Genomic DNA, 25,504 nt, shown 5'->3' on the forward strand with positions numbered 1-25,504 from the left:
ATACGAGTCTGAATTTGGATAAGCTTCTTTTCGATGTCCCTCTTTTTAAATTCATTCACAAAAAAACAGAAACTTTGTCATGATTTAAGATAGTGTGCGATTCAAGAAGAATTTGATATGCGTACAGGACTTTTCTATTTAATAGGCTGTATGAAAAACACACACAAAAACGAAAAATAACAGGGTATGCTTACCAAACCGGGGTCGGGCGTAGGGGAGAGGAATCCTCGGGTCCCAGGTCCTTTCTCTCCCAAAATCCTTAGTTTCCCGGAGTTCATAGACACATCTTATTCAAATCATCAAACTTTTTTTTAATTTTAGGCACCCCCTCTTTTCCAAAAAAAAAAAAAAAAAAATGAAGAGCCTGTATTATATATGCTACGGCTCAAAATCGCATTATTTCTGTTAAACAACCGCTTACCGTTTTTTATTGTTTTGTTTTACCATGCGAATTAGTCATGCTTTAGGTCAATTAAATAAAAAAAAAGTTTTTTTAACTGAAAGTAAGGAGCAACATTAAAACTTAAAACGAACAGAAATTATTCCGTATATGAAAGGGGCTGTTCCCTCCTCAACGCCTCGCTCTTTAAGCTAAAGTTTTTTATTGTTTTGAAACATAGAGTTCTGAGAAAGAGTCAAACTTTAGCTTAAAGAGCGAGGCATTAAGGTGGGGACAGCCCCCTTCATATCCGTGGAATAATTTCTGTTCGTTTTAAGTTTTAATGTTGCTCCTTACTTTCAGTTTAAAAAGCTTGTTTTTTTTATTTAATTTCTGAACGTTTTTGAATTAATGTAGGTTTTTATTTTGGCTCACCGTACATGAATAATTAAAACGAAATTTGCATATTAATTTTACTTTTATTTCTTTAAATGGCTTTCTCGAAAGTTGTTTAATTTTATTTACGAACGTTTTTATTAGTAATAAACATACGTAACTTACGAATTAACTTCCGTAACGAACTTCTATATTCATATATTTTTAATACGGATATTAGAGGGTCTGCCCCTTAGTCAATACCTCCCTGTTTACGCTAAAGTTCGAATTTTGTTCCAAATCTTTAAAAATGAACCCTTAATCACAAAGGCCGTTAATTAGAATAAATAGCTCTTATAAAAGTACTAAAAAAAACTTTAGCGTGAAGAGCGAGGTATTGACGACAGAGCGAACTCCCTAATATTTCTGTTCGTTTTAAGTTTTGGTGTTGCTCCTTACTTTCAGTTGAAAAACTTATTTTTAAAGTTTAGTTTATGATCGTTTTTTTAAATAATGTTGGGAAATCCGGGGAATCCTTCATAGCAATATCCCTTCCCCCATGAAAACATCCTTCATGGAAAGATCCTCCCACGTAACTTACGTCCCCCCCTCCCACTATCAGCAAAAATCCCCCGTAAAAAAAATTAGCGCAAAATACAAAATTCCTCATTTTTGCATATAGGAGCTTGAAACCTCTACCGTAGCGTTCTCTGATACGCTGGATCTGATGGTGTGATTTTCATTAAGGTTCTATAAATTTTAGGGGGTCTTTCCCCCTTTTTTCGAAAATCAGCCAAATTTTCTCAGGGCTAAACTTTCTCGCGTAACTTTTGATGGGTAGGACTAAACTTGATGAAACTTATACATTTGAAATCAGCATAAAAAACCGATGCTTTTGATGTATCTATTGGTATCAAAATTCCGTTTTTTAGAGTTTGGTTATTATTGAGCCGGGTCGGTCCTTACTTTCAGTTCGTTACCAAGAACTGTTTGAAAACTACCAATACCAATGGAGCTAGGGGTTTTTAAATAGCTACGTAAATACAAACATATGGTGTCAGACAGTTTAAGAAGATGTAACTTTCCTTTGAAGGTGTTGTTGCCTTTTTGATTCAGCGGATTGTTGCTCTTAGAGTTTTAATGAATGAAAGCGTTGTCAAAATTAAATCACTAGTTTTACCTGGAAACGCTGACAAAAATGTGATAATGCCCAAAAAAATCCATAACTTCGAAACAACCAAAAAAGACGATCTTAGGAAATTGTTTTTTTTTTCAGGTGCAAATCGACTTAATATCAGTCCTATTTTCTAACTTAAATCGCCTTCCACTTTCCACTATAAGTAAAAAAAAAATAGTTTAAAATGTTCACTGAAAGCAAGGGTTAAAGAATTTACTGTATTCTTCATTCCTCCAAGCACAAACTGTCTTTTTTAAATTAGTAATGCATCATGATGGTTCTGGCCTCTTTTGCGAATAAAATAACAAATAAAATAACTAATATACATCAATTTCGAGTGCTTAATTTTTTCCCACAGTTTTTATTAGCTTATATAATATCTTTGAATTCTTAATGTGTCAAATCCAGAACAGCTATAAAAAAAAAACTTGATTATAACCCTTGGGGCTTTCTATAAACTTAAAATATCTCGTCCTTAATTGCTTCAACATCCTTTTATCAACGTAAATAATTCTTTGTTATTCAGACATAAGAATATAGCAACACCTAAATTCCAAAATTAGGGGACCACCTCCTAATTTTTGACATTATACATCAGCCGTATCGCTCTGGAATTTCTGATTTACGGCATTATTTTACGACAAAAAACAGGCTGTTCTTCTCGTATGCACAACATTGATCAGAGCTTAAAGCGCATATATGGGATGGAGCTAAACAATTTATTTTTCTGCCAAAACTTTTTTTTGTTCTTTTTTATCTTGACCGCAGGTTACAAACTTATCTCATTTGCATATGAGTTTTTAGCTAGTTATAGTGTATAAGACTGGTTAAAGAATTTATGAACATAAATTCGTATGAGCTTTGATGTAAATTGCATGCTATTATTCATGCTATGTTTAACGTCTGCTGAATTGGAGAATATTTTAGGCTGAATACTTTTAATGGGACTGATTTTTTTTCTCAGTACAGAATCGCAATTTTTTATGAAAGTTATAAATAAGCCTGCGAGGGATTGGGTACATCTGCAGATAGTTTTCATGCTAAATTATTTTAGTTGACTTATATTTAGCAAAAATAAATTGCAACATTTAGGACAGTTTCTTAATATGTATTGGCACAAACAGCCTAAAAATGGGTGTCAAAGGGTTTTTACAAGCATGTAAATTCCGAAGCCGAAGAAAACCTTTCGGCCTATTTTTTTGACATGGCTTAGCCGGATCCTTGCCCCCTCCCGCCAACACAAAAATGACAGACTTTACTGTTAGTTCTAAATGAGCTGGATAAAGGTTGTTAGAAAAGTAAAGTGTACAGGATAAAAAATACTTGCTCTTTAGGATGGCTTCAGGTACCTGTTGTATCTCGTCAAATGCTTTTTTAGAGCTAAAAGTTATATAAGACAAAACAAAATATATAAGACTAGTCGGGATGTAAGAGCTAGTGTCCCACTTGTGATTTCTCGAAGTCATAGAGCCGGTCCAACTTTTCTAGGTAATGGAGAAGGGAGACAGTATAAATTCTTGTAATTAGGATATCTTCCCGAGTTGGTAGTTGGATTTCAAAAAAATTTTGAAAATGAGAGCTGGTTTCCAAGGCCGTACCCAGGATTTTTCTTCTGAGGGGGTTTTACTCAAAGATGTTTTTTCGGGGGGGGGGGTCAAACCCCCTAACCCTCCTCTGGGTACGGCCTTGCAGGTTTCTATGTTGTTTATTTTTTAGTCCGAATGCTATCCTGTCCCTGTAGGGGAAATTCTTTAATTCATGCAACCAGGATATTTTCATCACGACCAAACTTAAGGAGGAATAAAAACTGATGTTCAACGTTTGCTTCTTAGGGTTTGGGGCCAATGTGAAGATGGTGGACAGTTGGGGGGGTGGCTGGTACCTAAACTTTAGTCATGGTATCTGCCAAAATGGGTTGTTTGATGTCAACTAAAGTTAGTTAGAAGAAACAGTTGGTGCCCTGGATTTTCCTTTTTAGAGTCCACTTGTTGCTGCAAAAGGGGAAGGGATACCGAAATGTCGTTCTGTTGGCCTAAATACTTGTCAGACTGGTAGAATTTCGATCCACAGCCGCAGTATCGGTTGTCGGTGCTCGATATTGGACCTGTGTTTGGGAGGGGTTAAGCCCAAGCCACACATGTTAATATAAGATTTGTGAATGATCTGTATTATTTGTTGATTTCAACGTCAAACCCCGTTTTGAAAAATTAAATGGTAAAACATTGGTTTGAAAAAACTTATATCAAATTAAAATGTTCCCAAGTACTGTCTACAAATATTTGTTGGCATAGCCATCAAACGTTCGTGGTAAAGAACTTAAGTAAGGAGCGACTCGACCCGGTAGTAATCGAAACTCCAAAAAACGGAATTTTGATTACAATATATACATAAAAAGAATTGATTTTTTATGCTGATTTTAAATATACAGAATTTATTATGTTTAACGTTACCTATAAAAAGCTATGGGTCTGAAAAAATTTGCCTGATTTTTGAAAAAAAAGAGTCACGGAATCTTAATGAAAATTGCACCATCAGATTCAGTGTATCTGAGAAGCCTGCAGTGGTTTCAAGCTCCCATCTGAAAAAATTGGAAATTTTGAAATGTTTGCCAGAAGATTTATTTTTATTTATTTATTTTTTCTTTGTTCTTGCAAAGGGTGATTTTATCGAACAAATGGTCATAGAAGATCGAGAGAGGGCTCAATTGGACGGAAATTGAAAGTTTTAGTACCCTTTTTAAATGATAAGAAATGTTGGAGGGCAACTAGTCGGCCCCTGACGCCTTCTTTTCCCCCAAAGTCTTCCGATCAAAATTTGAGAAAGCCATTTAGTTCAGCATAGCTGAAACGTCCAAAACTATGCCTCTGGGTATGACATTACCCCCCACAGTCCCCGGGGGGGCTGCAAGTTATGAAATTTGCCCATTGTTTGCATATAGTATTCTTTATAAGGAAGTTGACAATTTTCGTAGGGGGTGGTTCTTCTGGGGAAGTATTTTCTACGTCTTGATCTTTCCATTTTGATCATTCTGGGGAAGTTTTTTCTACGCTTTGATCTTTCCATTAGGAGGGAAATACCGGGGGGGGGGTAAACTTTCCAGAAGAAGTTCTACACGGGAAAATATTCCAGAATTCATGTTTTATTTGTCTTGCTTTCTTGTTGGTGACTCCATTTAACCTGTGGACATTTTCTGGGGGGATTGTCCGGGGGGAATTTTCAGCGAAGCTGGAATTGTATGGGGGACTTTTGAGGGGGATTTCCCTCGGTAACAATTCTCCACGGGGGAATTATCAGCAGGAGAAGTTTTTCCATGAGGCAATTTTCCACGGGAGGAAATTTATATTGGGGGGAAGGAGGAATTCTAGGAAACATTTTCCACATACATTGGATTCTGCTATGACCGTCAAAACGATCAGAAATTAAACAAAAAGAAGTTTCTTTTTCAAAAGTAGAAGTGACCCTATTGACACTGTCCCTCACCCCTGCTGCCATCTACAATTTAGTCTAACTCTGTCAGTACACCAAATAAGGGCATAGAGTCCCTGGGGAGAACACGTGGTTAATGGGGTCAATGACCTAAATTTCCAAGTCAACAACAACAACAACGACCTTGACATTCGCTGAAAGTGTGCACTTACAACAACAACAACATCGACCTTGGAACACCTGTGCTGTCGACCTCAATTCACCTATCGTGAATCAATAATTCCCCTTAGAAACAACAAATTAATTCCCCTTTCTTGACAGATCAATCAACCAATGACATCATCTGTCAGACTTTAAAAATTTTCGCATAGAAACGATTCTCCAGGAATAGATCCAAGTCATTAATTTCATTGCCTCGGAAACAACTCTTTTGGTCGAACTCCAAAGGATATTAATAGCCAAAGGCCAAGGAAACAATTCTCCAAGAAACATCTTAGCGATGAATTGTTTTAGCGCGGGAATCAGGTTTCTTATTAATTTGAAATGCATTAGCGCAGAGATGCCAAAAACAAAAGGAACACGCTGAATTACGTTTAGGGATTATTTGGGCGAAGCTGTTTTAGACAGGTTATGGAACTATTTCGGCGAAACAGTTAGAGACATTTTAAAAGATGATTTTTGAAGAGATTTTAGAAGAGAATTTGAGGGTGAAACTCTGTGGTCGTTATAATACACAAGTTCCATTTGAACAGTGTTGTGAGGTCCTCTAACCCAACCCAAAGGGTTCCAATCCTCCTACCCCAACCCCGAAGGAAGCCCCCGGTCCTCAAAGGCCCCCCAAGCTCCCAAAGGGCCACAGGCGCCCCCAAAGGCCCACCCAGACCCCCAAAGGCCATCCCCGGGCCTCCCAAAGGCCCATCGAGCTCCCAAAGGACCAACGGGGTCCCAAAGGCCCTCCACCGGTCCCCAAATGTCCCCCCGGCCCCCAACTGCCCCCCCGGACCCCCAAAGGCCCTCCCTGTGCCCCAAAGGCCCCCCCTGTGCCCCAAAGGCCCACCCTATGCCCCAAAGGGCCGCCCCCGGCCCCCAAAGGACCCCCCGACCCGAGAAGTGCTGCCCGGCTGTGCCGGGGGCCAGGAAAGCGCCGCAGGATGCGCCGCAGGGATGCGCCGCGGGTCAGGAACGCACCGCAGGGGATGCGCCACCGGGATGCGCCGCAGGAACGCGCCGCAGGATGCGCCGCAGGGGTGCGCCGAAAAAAAAAGTAAACTAAAAAGTAAAAATTTCGAAATGTTATCCTCCAAACGCCCTCCTCAGACCCCCAAAGGCCCTCCCCTGATCCTCAAAGGTCCCCCGGGCTCCCAAAGGGCCAACCGGCCCCCAAGGGTCCCCCGGGCCCCCAAGGGTCCTCTCCCGGTCCCCAAAGGTCCACAGGGCTCCCAAAGGCACTCCCCCGGTCCCCAAAGGTCCCCGGACCCCCAAACGCCCTCCCAGGGCCCCCAAGGCCCACCCCCGGTCCCCATACATTCACCCAAAAAATTACACACACACAAAAACATACACACACACACAAAAACTTACACACACAAAAGAAAACATAAACACACACACACGAAAAAATACACACACACGCAAAAACTTACACACACACACACACAAAAAATTACACACACACACACACAAAAACTTACACATGCACACTAAAACTTACATGCACACAAAAACTTACATGCACACGAAAACTTACACACCCAAACATACAAAAAACATAAACACACACACACACACGAAAACTCACACACACGCAAAAACTTACACACACAAAAAAAATTAAACAAACACAAACACACACAAAAACTTACAAATGAACAAAAAAAAAACTCACACACACACAGAAACATACACACACACACACACACACACAAAACTGACACACACACACACACTAAAACATACACACACACTCCAAAAATTACACACAAAAAAACTTACACACACACACACAAACACACACACAAACTTATACACACACACACACACAAAAAACTTACACACACAAAAACTTACACACACACACAAACAAACTTACACACACACACACAAAACTTACATCCACATACAAAATCTTGGACACACAAAAACTTACACACACACACACAAAAAAACTTAGACCCACACGCAAAAACTTACATGCACACAAAAACTTACATGCACACAAAAACTTACACACACAAAAACTTACAAACACGCACAAAAACTTACACAAACACGCAAAAACTTACACACACACACACATGAAAACTTACACACACAAGCCAAAACTCACACACACACACGCCAAAACTTACACACACACACACACACAAAAACTTACACACACACACACAAAAACTAACACATGCACACGAAAACTGACAACCACAAAAAAACTTACATCCACACAAACACTTACACACACACACACAAAAATAACACACACACACACACACGAAAACTTACACACACACGCAAAAACAAAAACAAACACAAAAACATACACACACACACACACACACACAAACTAACAAATGAACACAAAAAAAACACAAACACACACGCACAAAAAAAAGAACAAACACAAACACACAAACAAAAAATACACACACACACACGAAAAAATACACACACACTCCAAAAAATACACACACAAAAACAAACACACACACACACACACAAAAACTTACACATTCACACTAAAAATTATATTCACACAAACACTGACATTCACACAAAAACATAAACACACACACACACACACAAACAAAACTTACACACACAAACACACGAAAACTCACACACACAAACGCAAAAAATAACACACAAACAAAAGATTAGACACACACACACACACACACAAAAACTTACACATTAACACAAAAAAAACGCACACACACAAGTACAAAAAATTACACACACACACACTCACAAAAAAAAAAAAAACAAACACGAACAAATAAACAAACACGCCAAAACTGAAACACACACAAACTAACACACACAGGTTAAGTGGCGCGCCACTTAACCTGGTGTAAGTTAACCTAGAAATGTTAGGTAACTTAACCTAATCTAACCTAACCTGACCTTGGTGGTGAGGGTCCTCCCCGTGTCAGGCTTTCGGTCCCGTGGCCCCGGGGGTGTGGGGGGGGTCACCTTGAAATGTTAGGTAAACTAACCTTGGTGGTGGGGGTCCCACTCGTGGTAGGCTTTCAGGCCCCGGGGCCCCCGGGGAGGGGGGGGGGGGGGCCGTACGTAGGCTAAGCTAGTCTAACCTAAATTAACCTAACCTAACATAATCTAACCTAACCTAACCATACACCTAACTTTTTGTTGAGGGGGCGGGAGCCCCCCCCTCCAAAATAAAAAACCTTAACAATAGAGGCTGCCGTTAATTAACCTAACCTAACATAATCTAACCTACCCCGACCCCGACCTTGGGGTCGGTAACTTCCATCCGGCCAGGTTTTTCACGAGTTAGAGGTGAGGGAGGGGGGGAGGGGGGGATAATTAGGCTAAGCTAGTCTAAACTAAATTAACCTAACATAACATAATCTAACCTAAACTAACCATACACCTAACTTTTTGTCAGTCTCTAACCTAATTCAAGGGATTTCAGGAGCGATGGTTGAGGCGGTGGGGGAGCTCCACACCTAAGAACTTTTCTGTCTCGCACGTAGTCTAAGCTAGTCTACCCTAAATTAACCTAACCTAACATAATCTAACCTAGCCTAACCATACACCTAACTTTTTCTCTGTTTCTTACCTAATCTAATCTAACCTAAGTGATGCATACGTAGGTAAATATTTAAATATGTTGAAAATACGTTCCTAGAAATTTTCACGCCCCATCCTGTGAATTGAGTGCTAGTCACTTTAATTCCCAATCAAATGAGTCCTTTTCAATGTTTCCGTGACGAGTCCTTCTGTGAGTACTTAGAAAATATAAAATGATATATCCAGGATATTCTTAAACCTGATTCCCCCTCCCCTCGTGTCATTTAAGTTGTAATAGCTATGATTTTGGAACATATTTCAAAATAACTTTGATCAATTTTTCTTCTTTTTTTTCTGATTATACAAGAAGTGTGAAATCAAAGAGTTGATCAATCTTTGATAGTTTTACAGAAATTCTCACTTCCCATTGATGCTCTCCTATGTCCAAAACAAAATCGAACGTAACAATTAATTAATCTGCATTGAAGATGTCTCTTTTGACACAATTAGTCTATGCAATGTAAGAAGTATTGTTTTGAAACCATTCTCCGCGAGTGAAAAGTGGCAATTCTAGTGAGTGTTAATTGATATATAGAAAGGTAATTATTGTTCTAAATCAACAGTTTGCACGATTTCGTAAATAAATAACCGTTAGGTTAGTATATTTAAGAGCTTTGAAAAGCTTTAAAAGTCAGTATATGCTTAAATAGAGGACAAGATAGAAAATAATGGAAGGTTCTTCAAATGCAAGCACGGCAATGTTTGATGTGAGTTCAATAATATGTCTTTTAAGTGTGTTTTCCAAAGAAAATAAGCAAAATATGACAATTTTTTCCTGAAATTGAAACCTCTTAGTTTAACTCAGGTATTGAACCTTTGGTAGATATAATGGTTCGAAAATGAACTATTCCCGTAATACAGAAAATTTAAATTTGAACAATTATTGGTTATTATTTCATCATATCTTTGGTTTAGTCTGGTAGCTCTTTACTTTTACTCGAAATGTGTCCTTTTGTGGGAAATGCAAAATACGATGAAATTATGTTCCCATGGTTCTAATTCATATACTTCAATTAGGGGGGTGAGGACTTGGTGTTAAAAGTAAGTTTTCATTCAAAGACTCTTAAATATATCTCTTAATATGGTTTTTCAGTGTTTTTTTCTAACGAAAATAAGCAAAATAAGACGAAATTACGTTCCCATGGTTCTAATTCATATCCTTCAATTAGGGGGGTCAGGACATGGTTCTGAAAATGTGTATGAATTCTTCATTTCTAGTCGTATTGCAGATGTAATACTTGAATATTTTGTATTTTTTATAGCTTTTTTTTTTTTTCTAAACAGAATTTCTCATCAATAATAAAATAAAAATTAGATATACTTATTTGTGTATTAAATATAATGATTTAGAAGTATTTAATTGGTAATAAAGTACAATTTTTTATTTTTTATAACTTTTGTGTGTTTTCTCAATATAATGGCTCATATTTAAAACACTTACCCTTTAGCTAGTTGAAAATGTGTATGAATTCTTCATTTTTAGCCGTATTGCAGAGGTAAAAAAGGAACATTTTGCATTTTTTATAAATTTTTTGTGTTTTCGCAACAGAATGGATAAAATTTAAATAACTTAAAATTAGCTAGTTGATAATTTTTAATTATAATTCAATTTTATAAATATTTATTTTGTAATAAATGTACTTATTGGCATTTTTTCTAAGTGTTGTGTGTTTTTGCAACAGAATGGCACATATTTAAAACATTTACCTTTAGCTAGTTGAAAATGTGTATGAATTTTTCATTTTTAGCCGTAATGCAGAGGTAATAAAGGAATATTTTGCATTTTTCTAAATTTTGTGTGTTTTAGCAATAGAATGGCTCATATTTAAAAAATTTACAATTAGCTAGTTGAAAATGTGTATGAATTCTTCATTTTTAGCCGTATTGCAGAGGTAATAAACGAACATTTTGCATTTTTTCTAACTTTTGTGTGTTTTCGCAATAGAATGGCTCATATTTAAAAAATTTACACTTACCTAGTTGAAAATGTGTATGAATTCTTCATTTTTAGCTATTTTGCAGAGGTAATAAAGGAACATTTTGCATTTTTTCTAACCTTTGTGTGTTTACACAAAAGAATTGCTCATATTTAAAACACTTACCCTTAGCTAGTTGAAAATGTGTATGAATTATTCATTTTTAGCCATTTTGCAGAGGTAATAAAGGAATATTTTGTATTTTTTCTAACTTTTGTGTGTTTTCGCAATAGAATGGCTCATATTTAAAACACTTACCCTTAGCTAGTTGAAAATGTGTATGAATTCTTCATTTTTAGCCGTTTTGCAGAGGTAATAAAGGAATATTTTGTATTTTTTCTAACTTTTGTGCGTTTTCGCAACAGAATGGCTCATATTTAAAACACTTACCCTTAGCTAGTTGAAAATGTGTATGAATTCTTCATTTTTAGCCGTATTGCAGAGGTAATAAAGGAACATTTTGTATTTTTTCTAACTTTTGTGTGTTTTAGCAATAGAATGGCTCATATTTAAAACATTTACCCTTTAGCTAGTTGAAAATGTGTATGAATTCTTCATTTTTAGCTGTATTGCAGAGGTAATATAGGAATATTTTGTATTTTTTCTAACTTATGTGTGTTTTCGCAACAGAATGGCTCATATTTAAATCTCTTACCCTTAGGTTGTTGAATATGTTTATGAATTCTTCATTTTTACCCGTATTTCATAGGTAATAAAGGATTATTTTGTATTTTTTCTAACTTTGTGTGTTTTCGGAACAGAAAGTCTCATATTTAAAACACTTACCCTTAGCTAGTCGAAAATGTGTATGAATTCTTCATTTTTAGCCGTATTGCAGAGGTAATAAGGGAATATTTTGTATTTTTTCTAACTTTTGAGTGTTTTCGCAAAATAATGGATCATATTTAAAACACTTACCCTTAGCTAGTTGAAAATGAGTATTAATTCTTCATTTTTACCCGTATTGCAGATGTAATAAAGGACTATTTTGTATTTTTTATAACTTTTGAGTGTTTTCGCAACAGAGTTTGTGTGTAAGTTTTCGTGCGCCTGTGTATGTTTTTATGTGTGCAAGTTGTGGCGTGTGTGATTAAGTTTTCGTGTGTGTGTGTGTGTATGATTTTTGAGTGGGTGTGTGTTTTATATTATTTGTGGGGGTTTGTTTGAGTTTTTTTTTTGTTGATGTGTAAGTTTTTGTGTGTTTGTGTGTGTGTAAGTTTTTTTGTGTGTGTTAGTTTTTGGGTGTGTGTGTGTGTTTTGGTGTGTGTGTGTGTGTTATTTTTGTGTGTGTGTGTGTGTTTAATTTTTTGTTTTAATTTAAGTTTTTGTCTGATTTTTAGTTTTCGTGTGGATGTTTTAGTTTTTGTGTGTGTGTGTGTGTGTGTGTGTGTAAGTCTTGTGCGTGTGTGTGTGTGTAAGTGTGTGTGTGTGTGTGTGTGTGTGTGTGCAATTTTTTGTGCGTGTGTGTGTGAGTTTTTTTTGTGTTCATGTGTAAGTTTTTGTGTGTGTGTGTGTTTGTGTGTGTAAGTTTTTGTGTGTGTGTAAGTTTTGGCGTGTTTGTGTGAGTGTTCGTGTGTGTGTGTGTGTAAGTTTTGTGTGTGTGTGTGTGTGTGTAAGTTTTTGTGTTCATGTAATTTTTTGTGTGAATGTTAGTTTTCTTGTGCATGTGTAAGTTTTTTTGTGTGTGTGTGTGTGTGTTTAAGTTTTTGTGTGTGTGTAAGTTTTGGAGTGTGTGTGTGTAAGTTTTGGCGTGTGTGCTTTAGTTTTCATGTGTGTGTGTGTAAGTTTTTGTGTGTATGTGTAAGTTTTTGTGCGTGTTTGTAAGTTTTTGTGTGTGTGTAAGTTTTTGTGTGAATGTGAGTTTTTGTGTGCATGTAAGTTTTTGTGTGCATGTAAGTTTTTGAGTGTGGGTCTAAGTTTTTGTGTGTGTGTGTGTTTAAGTTTTTGTGTTTCTTAGCTTTTGTGTGTTAATTTTATTTTTGTGTGTGTGTGTGTATGTTTGTGTGTGTGTGTGTGTGTGTAAGTTTTTGTGTTTTTAAGTTTTTTGTGTGTGTGTGTGTATTTGTTTGTGTGTGTGTGTGTAAGTTTTTGTGTGTGTAAGTTTTGGCGTGTGTGTGTAAGTTTTCGTGTGTGTGTGTGTGTGTAAGTTTTGTGTATATGTGTGTGTGTGTGTGTAAGTTTTTGTGTGTTTTTGTGGGAGTTTTTTTTGTGGTCATTTGTATGTTTTTGTGTGGGTGTGTGTGTGTAAGTTTTTGTGTGTGTGTAAGTTTTTGCGTGTGTGTGTGAGTTTTCGTGTTTGTGTGTGTGTGTAATTTTTGTTTTTTTGTTTTGGTTTTAGTTTTTTTTTTAAGTTTAGATTTTTTCTGCGTTTAATTTTTATTTTTCTTTTTTGATTTTTTTTTTGTTTGTGTGTGTGTAAGTTTTTGTGTGTGTGTAAGTTTTGGCGTGCGTGTGTAAGTTTTCGTGTGTGTGTGTGTAAGTTTTAGTGTGTGTGTGTGTGTTTTTGTGTGTGTGTGTAAGTTTTTGTGTGTGTGTAAGTTTTTGTGTGTATGTATGGGGACCGGGGGAGGGCCTTTGGGGCCCAGGGAGGGCGTTTGTGGGTCCGGGGACCTTTGGGGACCGGGGGAGTGCCTTTGGGAGCCCAGTGGACCTTTGGGGACCGGGGGAGGACCTTTGGGGGCCTGGGGGACCCTTGGGGGTCGGTTGGCCCTTTGGGAGCCCGGGGGACCTTTGAGGATCAGGGGAGGGCCTTTGGGGGTCTGAGGAGGGCGTTTGGGGGATAACATTTCGAAATTTTTACTGTTTAGCTTACTTTTTTTTTTCGGCGCACCCCAGCGGCGCATCCTGCGGTACGTTTCAGCGGCGCATCCCTGTGGCGCATCCCCAGCGGCGCTTTCCTGACCCACGGCGCATCCCTGCGGCCCATCCCGCGGCGCTTTCCTGGCCCACGGCGCATCCCGGCGGCGCTTCTCTGGTCCGGGGGACCTTTGTGGGCCGGGGGAGGGTTTTTGGGGCACAGGGAGGGCCTTTGGGGCACAGGGAGGGCCTTTGGGGGTCCGGGGGGCAGTTGGGGGCCTGGGGGACATTTGGGGACCGGTGGAGGGCCTTTGGGACCCCGTTGGTCCTTTGGGAGCTCGATGGGCCTTTGGGGGGCCCGGGGGGGGCCCTGGTGGGTGGGGGTGGCGCGGGGGGGGCGCCGGGGGCCCTTGGGGCGCTGGGGGGGCCTGTGCGGCCCGGGGGCTTCCTTCGGGGTTGGGGTAGGAGGATTGGAACCCTTTGGGTTGGGTTAGAGGACCTCACAACACTGTTCAAATGAAACTTGTGTATTATAACGACCACAGAGTTTCACCCTCAAATTCTCTTCTAAAATCTCTTCAAAAATCATCTTTTAAAATGTCTCTAAATGTTTCGCCGAAATAATTCAATAACCTGTCTAAAACAGTTTCGCCCAAATAATCCCTAAACGTATTTCAGCGTGTTCCTTTTGTTTTTGGCATCTCTGCGCTAATGCATTTCAAATTAATAAGAAACCTGATTCCCGCGCTAAAACAATTCATCGCTAAGATGTTTCTTGGAGAATTGTTTCCATGGCCTTTGGCTATTAATATCCTTTGGAGTTCGATCAAAAGAGTTGTTTCCGAGGCAATGACATTAATGACTTGGATCTATTCCTGGAGAATCGTTTCTATGCGAAAATTTTTTAAGTCTGACAGATCATGTCATTGGTTGATTGATCTGTCAAGAAAGGGGAATTAATTTGTTGTTTCTAAGGGGAATTATTGATTCACGATAGGTGAATTGAGGTCGACAGCACAGGTGTTCCAAGGTCGATGTTGTTGTTGTTGTAAGTGCACGCTCTCAGCGAATGTCAAGGTCGTTGTTGTTGTTGTTGACTTGGAAATTTAGGTCATTGACCCCATTAACCACGTGTTCTCCCCAGGGACTCTATGCCCTTATTTGGTGTACTGACAGAGTTAGACTAAATTGTAGATGGCAGCAGGGGTGAGGGACAGTGTCAATAGGGTCACTTCTACTTTCAAATTATGTTCTAAGGAGAATTTTTTAGGTGGAATCGTCCGCAAGCAATTTTCTGGGGGAGATTTGCAGCGAGAATTGACCAGGGGAATGATTCTGCTCGTGAGGAATTTTTTATGGAGGAATACTTCGAGGGGGAGGGGGAATTTTGGTTGAAAGGGGAAGGTGGATTTCCAGGGATTATCTGAAAGACGATCAGAAATTAAATAAAAAAAGTTGTTTCTACAGAAAGTAAGGAGCAGCATTAAAACTTAAGACGAACTGAAAATATTCTGTATATGTGGGGAGGGGATGCTCCATTTTCAATACTCTGCTCTTTAACGCTGAAGTTCGACTTTCTGTCTTAGTTATTTAAGAACTATTCTCGAAATGGAAGGACCGTTTAATTAGAATCAGAAGGTTTTTTTAAGTACTAAGGATTTTCAGCGTGAAGAGCAGGGTATTGAGGAGGCCTCCCTCATATAAGGAATAATGTTTAGTCATTTTAAATTTTAATATTGCTCCTTATTTTCAGTAGATGAAACTTTTATTTTATTTAATAGATAGATAGATTGACCTTTTAAGCTAATGTTTTTTCTGATTTCAAACAGTTATACCTCAAATATTCACTCCAATTGACAAGGGCGGATCCAGGATTTTTTTTTGGAGGGGGGGGGTTACTAATTTTTTACTCAGTTTTCGAATAATTTTACTGATTTTTACCTAGGCTTTACTAATTTTCGACTTATTTTCGACTCGGTCAAAAATTTCGGGGGGGGGGGGGGGTTCAAACCGGGTAACCCCCCCCCCTCTCCTGGATATGGCCTTGCCAATTGATCAATCGGAGACATTTCACTCGAAGGTTGAATATAGTGCAACTTTTCAAATTAAGCACTAGAAGGGACACATTATTGGCAATATATTTTTCCCCGATGTTTATGGTTTATGGTAAGTATTCGAACTATGTATTGACTCTGCTCATTTTCATCCCATAAGAATGGGATTTTAGTTAAATAGCAGGTTTAGTTGTGCTGTTTTTTTAGAGGATTCAAGTCCAATGTTATATGCATTGTCGTTTGTGTTGCTTTGCAACTGTAAATCATGGATACCTTTGCAACAACGTTTTATGGGGTCATGGCACGGGAGTTCTAGTTTAAGCTGACTTTTGACTTCAAGAATTCTGCAACTCCTTGCAGTATATACCCAGCTAAAGTATAATCATGATTTCAAAAGGAAGATTGTAAAACAAAACCAATTAACGACCTGTATATGCAAATCATGTACAACTTTAACGCTTTTGTACATAGGGCCTACTGAGCGTAAAACACTGTTCAACCTAAAAAGGCATAAATCAGGCGGTTTTTAGGCTCGACATAAACTAAGAATCATGTAAGTAATGTAAATTGATTTTTTTTTCATACAATGATGGAAAAAATAGGGCCATACATTTGACAGGCGGAAAGAAACCGGATTGTTTTTTGATTTATCGGTCGATACTTAAAATGAACGAATTCAAAATTGAGTGCTGCTATCTGTTGTGCAACAGTGTCTAATTTGCATCCAATTTTAAGCTTGAAACTAAGAATATCAGATACAAAACAGGATGTCATGCTATGAAACCTTAAAACTTTTTGACGATGAACCACTCCCAGATTTCAAGAACTGATCGTTTTTTAAAGCCATCGAACGAAAATGACGAAGGCAAGTAGATAATTATTAAAAGCATCTGTTTTACAACATTCCAATCGAAAACTAACAAAAAGACGTGATAATTGAGGAAAGGCGTTGGCAAACAGTGGTTAAACAGAATTCAAATTTAAGCTTAAAAGATATAGCGCAGCTTGATTGGCATTTTAAATTTAATTAGGAAACTTTTTTCAAAACAACAATTGAGTGGTTCAGAGACCAAATCGACTAACTCTATCCTTGCCATTTTTGAAAACTCTGACTTGAGCAACTCATTGACTCTAAGTCTTATTAAGTTCACATGAAAGTTCTCTATGGTTAGGCCAGAAATAATACCCTAAGCACATTCTTTATATAAACAAACCCATTTTTTCCCATCAGATGGTTGATATATTACAATCGAACTAGCAATGTGACTCATCTGTCAATTTTTTTAGATGCTTTTTTACGAAACCAGTTGATTTAGGATCTGATCTGACATGTAAGCTTTGCAATATTTGGGTGTGGGGGTGAATTATTTAAAAAAATAAGAACTTATGGGAAAATCATGAGATTTCATACGAGTGTGGTTCCTTTGGTCAAACGACCACCCCAGGACTTGTTTCCAACCAGTGTCAATCAATTGTCTTATGGTGTAAAAAGAAATAAAATGTGTATTATAATCTTGTCCAGTTCAGATCATTCTCATTTCAATATTGTAATTTTTTGCTAAATGTAAAAAAAAGTATGGTAATTATGCATTATACACCCAACACTCAAGTTAACGCTTGTAAAACTCGAGAGCAAACTGGTTTTATCTGTCTGTATTAAGAAACAATTAGCTTACGCTCAATGGGAAACAAGGGGGTGGGGGTCAGGTTAGGTTATCCCCACCCCCTAATTTGCAAGTATGTAGTTCAAATTTGTTTCTAAAGTACTATATTTTCATCATGTTTTGGTATTTTTCATTGGGATTAATCGTACTTAAATTCTTGAGTGTTGGTTGTATAATACATAAGTAGCCTACCAAAAGGATTTTTGCGCCGAAATTTTAGGCATCTGAGTAGTTACTATTAAGCAACATATTAAACTATCAAATTGCCGTGCTTGAAGTCATATCAATTGGGGTATGGGAGCTAATAGCCCCCTTAATAATTGCCCCCTTCGCCAAATAATGCGTTTTGATATTTTTATAGAAAAAAAAAGAAAATACAACAAACGTTACCCCCTGTCATAGATTTTGAATACTATATTTTCTGTCAATTGACGCCACCGTGTGTTTGTACTATGGAGTATGCAAACAAAACGACATAGTTTAATGTTTTTATGCAAGGTTTTTTTTTTTTTTTTTTTTTTTTTTTTTTTTTTTTTTTTTTTTAACTGACTCGAAAAAAAGCCATAGATCTCATTTTAGGCTTGTTACTAGTTTAATCTTAAAATAAAAACTTTTGAAAAAGAAAAATGGAACAGCTGAATATGCTGGCAAACTCAAATTTTCAGTATATTAGAATTAGTTTCAATTTTAAAATCGACTTCAGTTTGAAAATCATAGTGATGGCAATCTTATCAATGCACTGAATAAATCCAATATGGCCAATGTTTTTCTTTACGAGTAAAAGAAAAACACAATAGGTTTATGTCGTCCCAAATACATACGCCCAACTTGATGTTATTTGAACGATTCTTATCCATGATGTTTTTCTCGGTGCAGTACCAAAATCTACCTTACAGTACCAAAAACATCAAATTTTTTTTTTCCTCCTGAACCCAGCTTTTGTGAATTCATAACTGACAACCGCCGATATTCCAAAGTGTTTCTTTTGGTTGTTTAAAAATAGCCATGTTCTTATGGCACTACCTTACTTTTGTCAGCGTTGCCAGTTGAACATTGAAAATAAATACGGGAAACTAATTAGTTAAAATTAGCAACGCTTTTCGTCCGTAAAAAATTAGATATAATCGGTTTATTGATCCCCAAAGACAACTGCACCCTCAAAGCTAAACCTTTTTAAGCTGTTTGATGCAATATGTTTTTGGCTGATTTTTGCTGATTTCTCATCCACGTTCCTTGTTTTTAAATTTGACACTCGCCATTACCAAAATCTGTCTTACTGCATTTTAAGGACTTTCTGCTGAAAATTGAAGCTGCAATTTGCTTAGTTTTTCTTCTGAAATTTTTTAAAGAAATCACATTTCATTCTCACTGTCCTTGGTACTCAAAATAGACATCAAATTGTTTTTAATTGACGGCTCTATTTTTTAGCACCTGTAAGAAGCTCCTTTGGAGTGCCTGAATCAACCAAACCTTCAATTTCTAGTCAAACATCTGTCGGATCGTCTATAGGAAATAGAATAGGAAGCTCAACAAATAAGCAAAATGGGCCCGTAGATTATACACGATATGTTAAGCGGTTTTCAAGTGCTTTAGACTGTGGTAACAGTCACTGTAAAGATCTCAATTATAGGTAAGTCTCTTTATACTGGATTTAATGAAAATAAAACAACATTTTTTTTCAACTGAAAGTAAGGAGTGACATTAAAACCTAAAACGAAAAGAAGTTTTTCCATATATGAGGGGTTTCACCTCTCCTCAATACCTCGCTCTTTATGCTAAAGTTTGAATTTTTGTCCCAGTTCTTTAAGAACGACTCCTGAAACAGAAGGGCGTTTTAATTATAATACGAAGAAGTTTTTCAAAAGTAAAAAAAAAACAAAAAAAACATTAGCGTAAGAACGAGACATTGATGAGGGGAAAATTCTCTCATGTACAGATTAATTTCTGTACGTTTTAAGTTTTAATGTTGCTCCTTACTTTCAGTTAATTTTTTTATTTAATTTCTGATTGTTTTTCCAATGATGCCGGAAAATCTGTCCTCCCCCCGTCATGATAAATTCCATCCCCTCATGGGAAACTCCTCCTTTGAAAGCTGCGACGTAAAATGCTCCCCCCCTGTAAAATTTCCTCCGGACCATTCCATCCTCGTTGACAATTCCCCCCATAAAAAATTCTTGTGGACGATCCCACCCAAAAAATTCTCTCTAGCACGCTTTCATTTGATAAATACTTTAATTTCTGATCGTTTTTCAAATAATGTCAGAAGTCCCCCTTCCATAGAAATTTTTTAACAGAACTCCCCCCATTCCTTCCCAGTGGGAAGTTGCCCCCACTGGAAATCCCCGATCCAGAATTTATCCTGTACAAAATCCCCACGACAACAGAAAAATCCTCCAGAGAATTCTAACCGCGTTGAAAATTCTAACCCCGGGGACAATTCTAACCCTGGAACATCTCCCCATGAAAAATTGGGTTCTAGGAGTTTACCTCTTCTCCCAGAAAATACCCCCTCAAAATATCCCTCGCGGGAAATACTCCCGGAAAATTGAACTGTCTAGAGGATATTTCCATGGGGAGGAGGATTTCTCCGTGAAGGTGGGGCCAGATTTCCTGGCATTATTAAAAAAAAAGATCAGAAATTATTACGCATATGAAGGGGATGCCCCTTCCTCATCACCTCGCTCTTTACGCTAAAGTCTGGATTTTGTCCCAATTCTTTAAGAACGACTCCTGAAACACAATGGCCGTTTAATTAGAACAATAAAAAGCTTTTTTAAAGTTCCTAAAAACTTCAGCGTAAAGAGCGAGGTCTTGAGGAGGAGTCAATACCCTTCATATACGCAATAATTTCTGTTCGTTTTAAGTTTTAATGTTGCACCTTACTTTTGTTTGAAACATATTGTGTTTTTTTTTGTTTTTGTTTTTTGTTTTTAATAGCAATGAGAAGCGATTAAAAATTAATACCTTATCTAGAATAGAATTTTTGACTCAACACATTCTTGGTTAGTAATTAAATAAAAAAACAGGTTTTTTTTAACTGAAAGTAAGGAGCGACATTAAAACTTAAAACGAACAGAAATTATTCCGTATATGAAAGGGGCTGTCCCCTCCTCAACGCCTCGCTCTTTGAGCTAAAGTTTTTTTATTTTTAAAAAAAGTAGAGATGTGAGAAAGAGTCAAACTTTAGCGTAAAGAGTGAGGCGTTGAGGAGAAGACAGCTCCTTTCATATGCAGAATAATTTCTGTTCGTTTTAAGTTTTAAGGTCGCTCCTTACTTTCAGTTAAAAAAAACTTGCTTTTTTTTATTTAATTTCTGAACGTTTTTGAATTATTGCAGGTCTTGAAGATTGTTTGCCGTACGTGAATAATTAAAACGAATTTGCATATTAATTTTGCCTTTTTTTAAACTAATATTCTGTAGTAACCTAAGTTTGATTTTTGTTCCAGTTATTTAAGAACGACTCCTGAATCGCAAAGGCTGTTTAATTAGAATAATAACCTCTTTTAAAAGTTAAAAATACTTTAGCGTAAGAGCGAGCTATTGAGGAGAGGCAATCCCCCTCACATACGTGATATTTTCTGTTCGTTTTAAGTTTTAATGTTGCTCCTTACTTTCAGTTGAAAAACGTTTTTTTATTGAATTTCTGATCGTCTTTTAAATAATGTTGGGAAATCCGGCACCCCTTTCATGGAAAATTCCCTTCTCCTATGAAAAATTCCTCCATGGAAAGATTTTCCCACGTAACCTTCTCCCCCCACCTCGACACCCTCGCCACCAGAAAAAATTACCCTGAAAACGTCTGTACATTTCCCAACAACCAATACTATATGTTAACAATGGGCATAGTTCACAACTTTTAGCCCTTCCCCAGGACTTTGGCACTTCTCTCCGGGACTTTGGGGATCACGTCATCCTCAGAGACATACTTATTAGATTTTTCGACTATGCTGGACAAAATGGCTATCTCAAAATTTCTATCTGGTGACTTTGGGAAAAAAATTAGCGTTGGAGGGGGCCTAGTTGCCCACCAATTTTGATCACTTAAAAAGGGCACTAGAACTTTTTATTTCCATTCGAATGAGCCCTCTTGCGAAATTCCAGGACCATTGGGTCGATACGATTACCCCTAGGAAAAAAAAAAAATAAAAAAAAAAAAAAATAAACACGCATCCGTGATCTTTCTTCTGGCAAAAAATTCAAAATTCCACATTTTTGAAGATATGAACTTGGAACCACTACAGTAAGGTTTTCTGATACGCTGAATACGATAGTGTTATTTTCATTAAGATTATATGGCTTTTAAGGGATGCTCTTCCCTTTTTTCGAAAATAAGGCAAATATTTTCAGGCTCGTAACTTTTGATGAGTAAGACTCAACTTGATGAAACCTCTATATTTTAAATCAGCATAAAAATCCCACTCTTTTAATGCATCTATTGGTATCAAAATTCTGTTTTTTAGAATTTTGGTTACTATTGAGCCGGGTTGCTTCTTACTAAATATATATACAGTTCGTTATCACGAACGTTTGATTCATGGTAACATCGTTAACAAGATGTTTGATTCTTATTTGTGCATTATTTAAATCTGTATGGATATTTTACCTTTTAATATATCTTTTATATACTATCCATTCGCAAGTTAAATAAAATATTTGTTGACTGAAAGCAATAAACACTTGGATAGTCTAAAGCTTAGAATGGCATTAGTAATATTTAGAGTAACAAAAATAATGAATTATAAAAGAAACTTGAAAAACTAAAATAGATCCCTCAATATGACTTGTGCATCTTTGGCAGGTGTCAGAAAGTGAATTACTTTTTGTTCCCAGACAAAAGTTAATGATGTTAGGAATTGGAAGAGTTTCTACCTGTTGTTTCTTAGTATCCCCTCTACTGGAAATGTTCTTAGAAAAATAAGAGAGGAGGCTTTTATGAGTGACAAAAGAAAAAGACAAACAAGTCATCTATGCTTTGCTTTTCCAAAATTAAAGCTAAAATTTGTTCAGGTTTATACCTGAATGTAGGGCTTGCCTAAATTAAAGAGAGCAATTCAAATCTTTTCATTCGTCGAAGATCCAACTCTTGTTTATTTCTTATTCTCTTGGCATTATAGTTGCACGTTATTGTATTTCTTTTTGCTTGTGGCAATCAAACAAAGTATGTTAGTTACAAAAATACCTTAAATATTTTTTTTTTACTCAATTTAGTTACATCTGGATTTTATTCCAGTTTTTCTTTCGGAGGTCAACACTCGAGAATTCTTGAGTGAGGACCTCCAAAAGTTGTGTCATGACATTGTCCTAAATTTTAGGCCCAATTTTTAGCAAATTTAAAACCTTAAAAATGGGGAGCATTTTCAAATCTACAAATATGAAATAATTTTTTAGTCTGCGGGATAGGATATCAAACAGAAAAGCACTGGGATATTGAGAAAATTTGCGAGAAATCGTAGATTTGTTCTCGTTCCAAGATTTCGGAAAGAGTCGGTTCCACGGGTTCACCCCACTGCACAAGCGTCTCGTCATGCTAATTCCGATCCCCCTCTCCCACCCTCGAAATGATGTCCCTGGTTGCATGCGTTTATGTAATTCTTCGGGCTCTGAAGCTATAGAATTACGATCACTTAACAAATGCATATATCTGTTTTTTGTTGTTTTTTTTAGTCGGGTTGGATAGGTCTGACTATAGGACTTTGGAAGTATAGGAAAGCTATTTTCGTAACCTGCAAAAATTTTCCTTATACATTTAATTATAATGAACAACATATTTAATAGTCAGGACTTAGCTCAAATTGAAAAGCAAATGCACAAGCGGCCTTCAGATAACAAATAACATTTCAGTTAAAATTTCTGTTCGACATACTGATCTCTCTTAGAGTAACAATGAAAAGAGATTGATGGATTAACTTTTTTTTTCGTCTTTTCTTTTTAGAGAGCATTTTCATTGTGTTGATTGTAACCCCAGAGTATTTGTGAAAAAAGAAGAGATGATACGTCATTTCAAATGGCATAAGAAAAGGGACGAATCTTTACAACATGGATTTATGCGATATTCGCCAATGGATGATTGTTCGGATATGTTTTCTCAATGTACTCATAATAGAAAGCAGACGCATTATCATTGTTTAAAGGCAAGACTTTTGTTTGCTTGTTATTTTGGGTAAACCAAGTTGTTAAAATAAAGGTGCTGGTGCATAATACGGACACTTCTAAAAAGTCAAGTTTGGTTAATGCCAATGAAATAAAATAGGATAAATATATAATAGTTTATAAACAAATTTGGGCTATATATTTGCATATTAGGGGGGGGAGGTAAAGCATAGCATACATTAAATAAATCCAACCTAACCTAGGTACCTTCTCCCCCCTTAAACCCCAAAACAATCGTTTAAATATTATAACTCATTGAGAAACCACGGCTTTGCAGTCATTTAGGTATAGCGGTCTCTAGAGAATAGCCTGTTTGATGGGTTTTTCGTGACTGGTTTCTTTGTACAATATACAAAAGTGTCTTTATTACGCACCAGTACCAAAATAAATTTATACTGGGAAGTTGCAGGTGAGTTGTTGCTGATTCTGAGTTTGGATTTCTGGCCCCTTATGAGCGTAGGTTTAGATTGATTTGCGAAGTTGCCCAATTACTGTTCACCTGTGAAATACATATTACCGCTATTATTACCAAAATAGTGTAAGCAAAATAAAAACCGAAGATGGATCAATACTACTGCTACTAACAACTAACCACAGCATCAAGCCGCCTGAGGCCAATACAGCTACGTACGCTCCTCCTTTATCACAATCTGTGTTCAAAGTCTCCCTCTGTACACCTCCTATGAAGTTCCCATTTCAAATAAATCTTTTCTTGCAATATCCACCCACCCCAACCGAGGACGACCTGCTTTTTGTTTAGGTCTAGCGGTTGGCCAAAAAGTACCTATTTGTACTCTCCTCCCTGATCAACTCCAGTTTAAAGCGGAAGATCTATTCTTGTGCCACATGTAACCTTACGTCGCATGATATGCTAAATTCCCCGGTACGCGTACTGAATAGCGCCTAACTTCTATTTTTAATTCTAATTATAAGAAGGAATTGTCCGTTTGCTTTATTTCTGTTTTTTATGTAGTTTTTAAGAAGAAAGAAACAAAAAGAAAGCAAAAAATAGAATAATTCAGCGGTGCCCTTGGGTTCGCTAAACTTAAAATATGTCTTTTTTAGTTAGAGCTTTTACTCTTAACTTATTTCTATTTAAAGGATATGGCTCACCTAATAACTTATGCGATGTTAACGGGCATTGCCTAGAATTTCTCCTTAAAGGGTTAAGAGCTTTTTTAGAAATGAAAAGCTACTTTTAAGTGTTCTCGGAACTATAGGTTTTATAGGTGAGTTCCAAGGGGCTATAAAAAGGGAATCTCTTTGCTTTTACTCATAGAACTTGAAGATTTAAGAGTCCAACTCTAATTCAGACATTTCCCTAGTTTTCAGAGGAAATCATAAATTTCAGCCGAGCGCGAAAATTACAACATAAACTTCTCGAAAACGATACGACATAAAAAATTTAAACCCTTGCTTTCAAATTAGGGGAAAGGCAATAACATTTTTTATTGTTTTTCATAAAATCCTAGAACAGAACAGCCATACTGGCTAAGAGAGAAAACTTCTAATGCTTATCCGTCCGTATCCAAATAGAAACCCATTAAATGTTTCATTTTCCTATACGAATAAAGCTATTATGTGTTTACCAGTCTCTCAGAATTTTGGTGCAAAAAACACAGACAATTCGTTTTCTATTTTTTTGCTGTAGGACACAATGTATTTAAATTTTGACGTAAAGAAAATGAATCACCTT

The 25,504-nt window shown here is 37.0% G+C and overlaps 1 protein-coding gene across 1 annotated transcript in view; it reads left to right on the forward strand.

Annotated features, from left to right (window-relative positions):
- The window catches only part of LOC148956699 (zinc finger protein castor homolog 1-like), a 207,362-nt gene that overhangs the window by 69,965 nt on the left and 111,893 nt on the right, over nt 1–25,504 (forward strand). The window contains exons 6-7 of the mRNA XM_089086777.1: nt 19,086–19,287; nt 23,591–23,789. Coding sequence (XP_088942903.1) covers nt 19,086–19,287; nt 23,591–23,789 — 401 coding nt within the window. The remainder of the gene's footprint in view (nt 1–19,085; nt 19,288–23,590; nt 23,790–25,504) is intronic.

The sequence above is a fragment of the Artemia sp. Qi Xiang Cuo genome, chromosome 1 (genome assembly GCF_049724085.1).
Source record: "Artemia sp. Qi Xiang Cuo chromosome 1, ASM4972408v1, whole genome shotgun sequence".
Taxonomy (NCBI): domain Eukaryota; kingdom Metazoa; phylum Arthropoda; class Branchiopoda; order Anostraca; family Artemiidae; genus Artemia; species Artemia sp. Qi Xiang Cuo.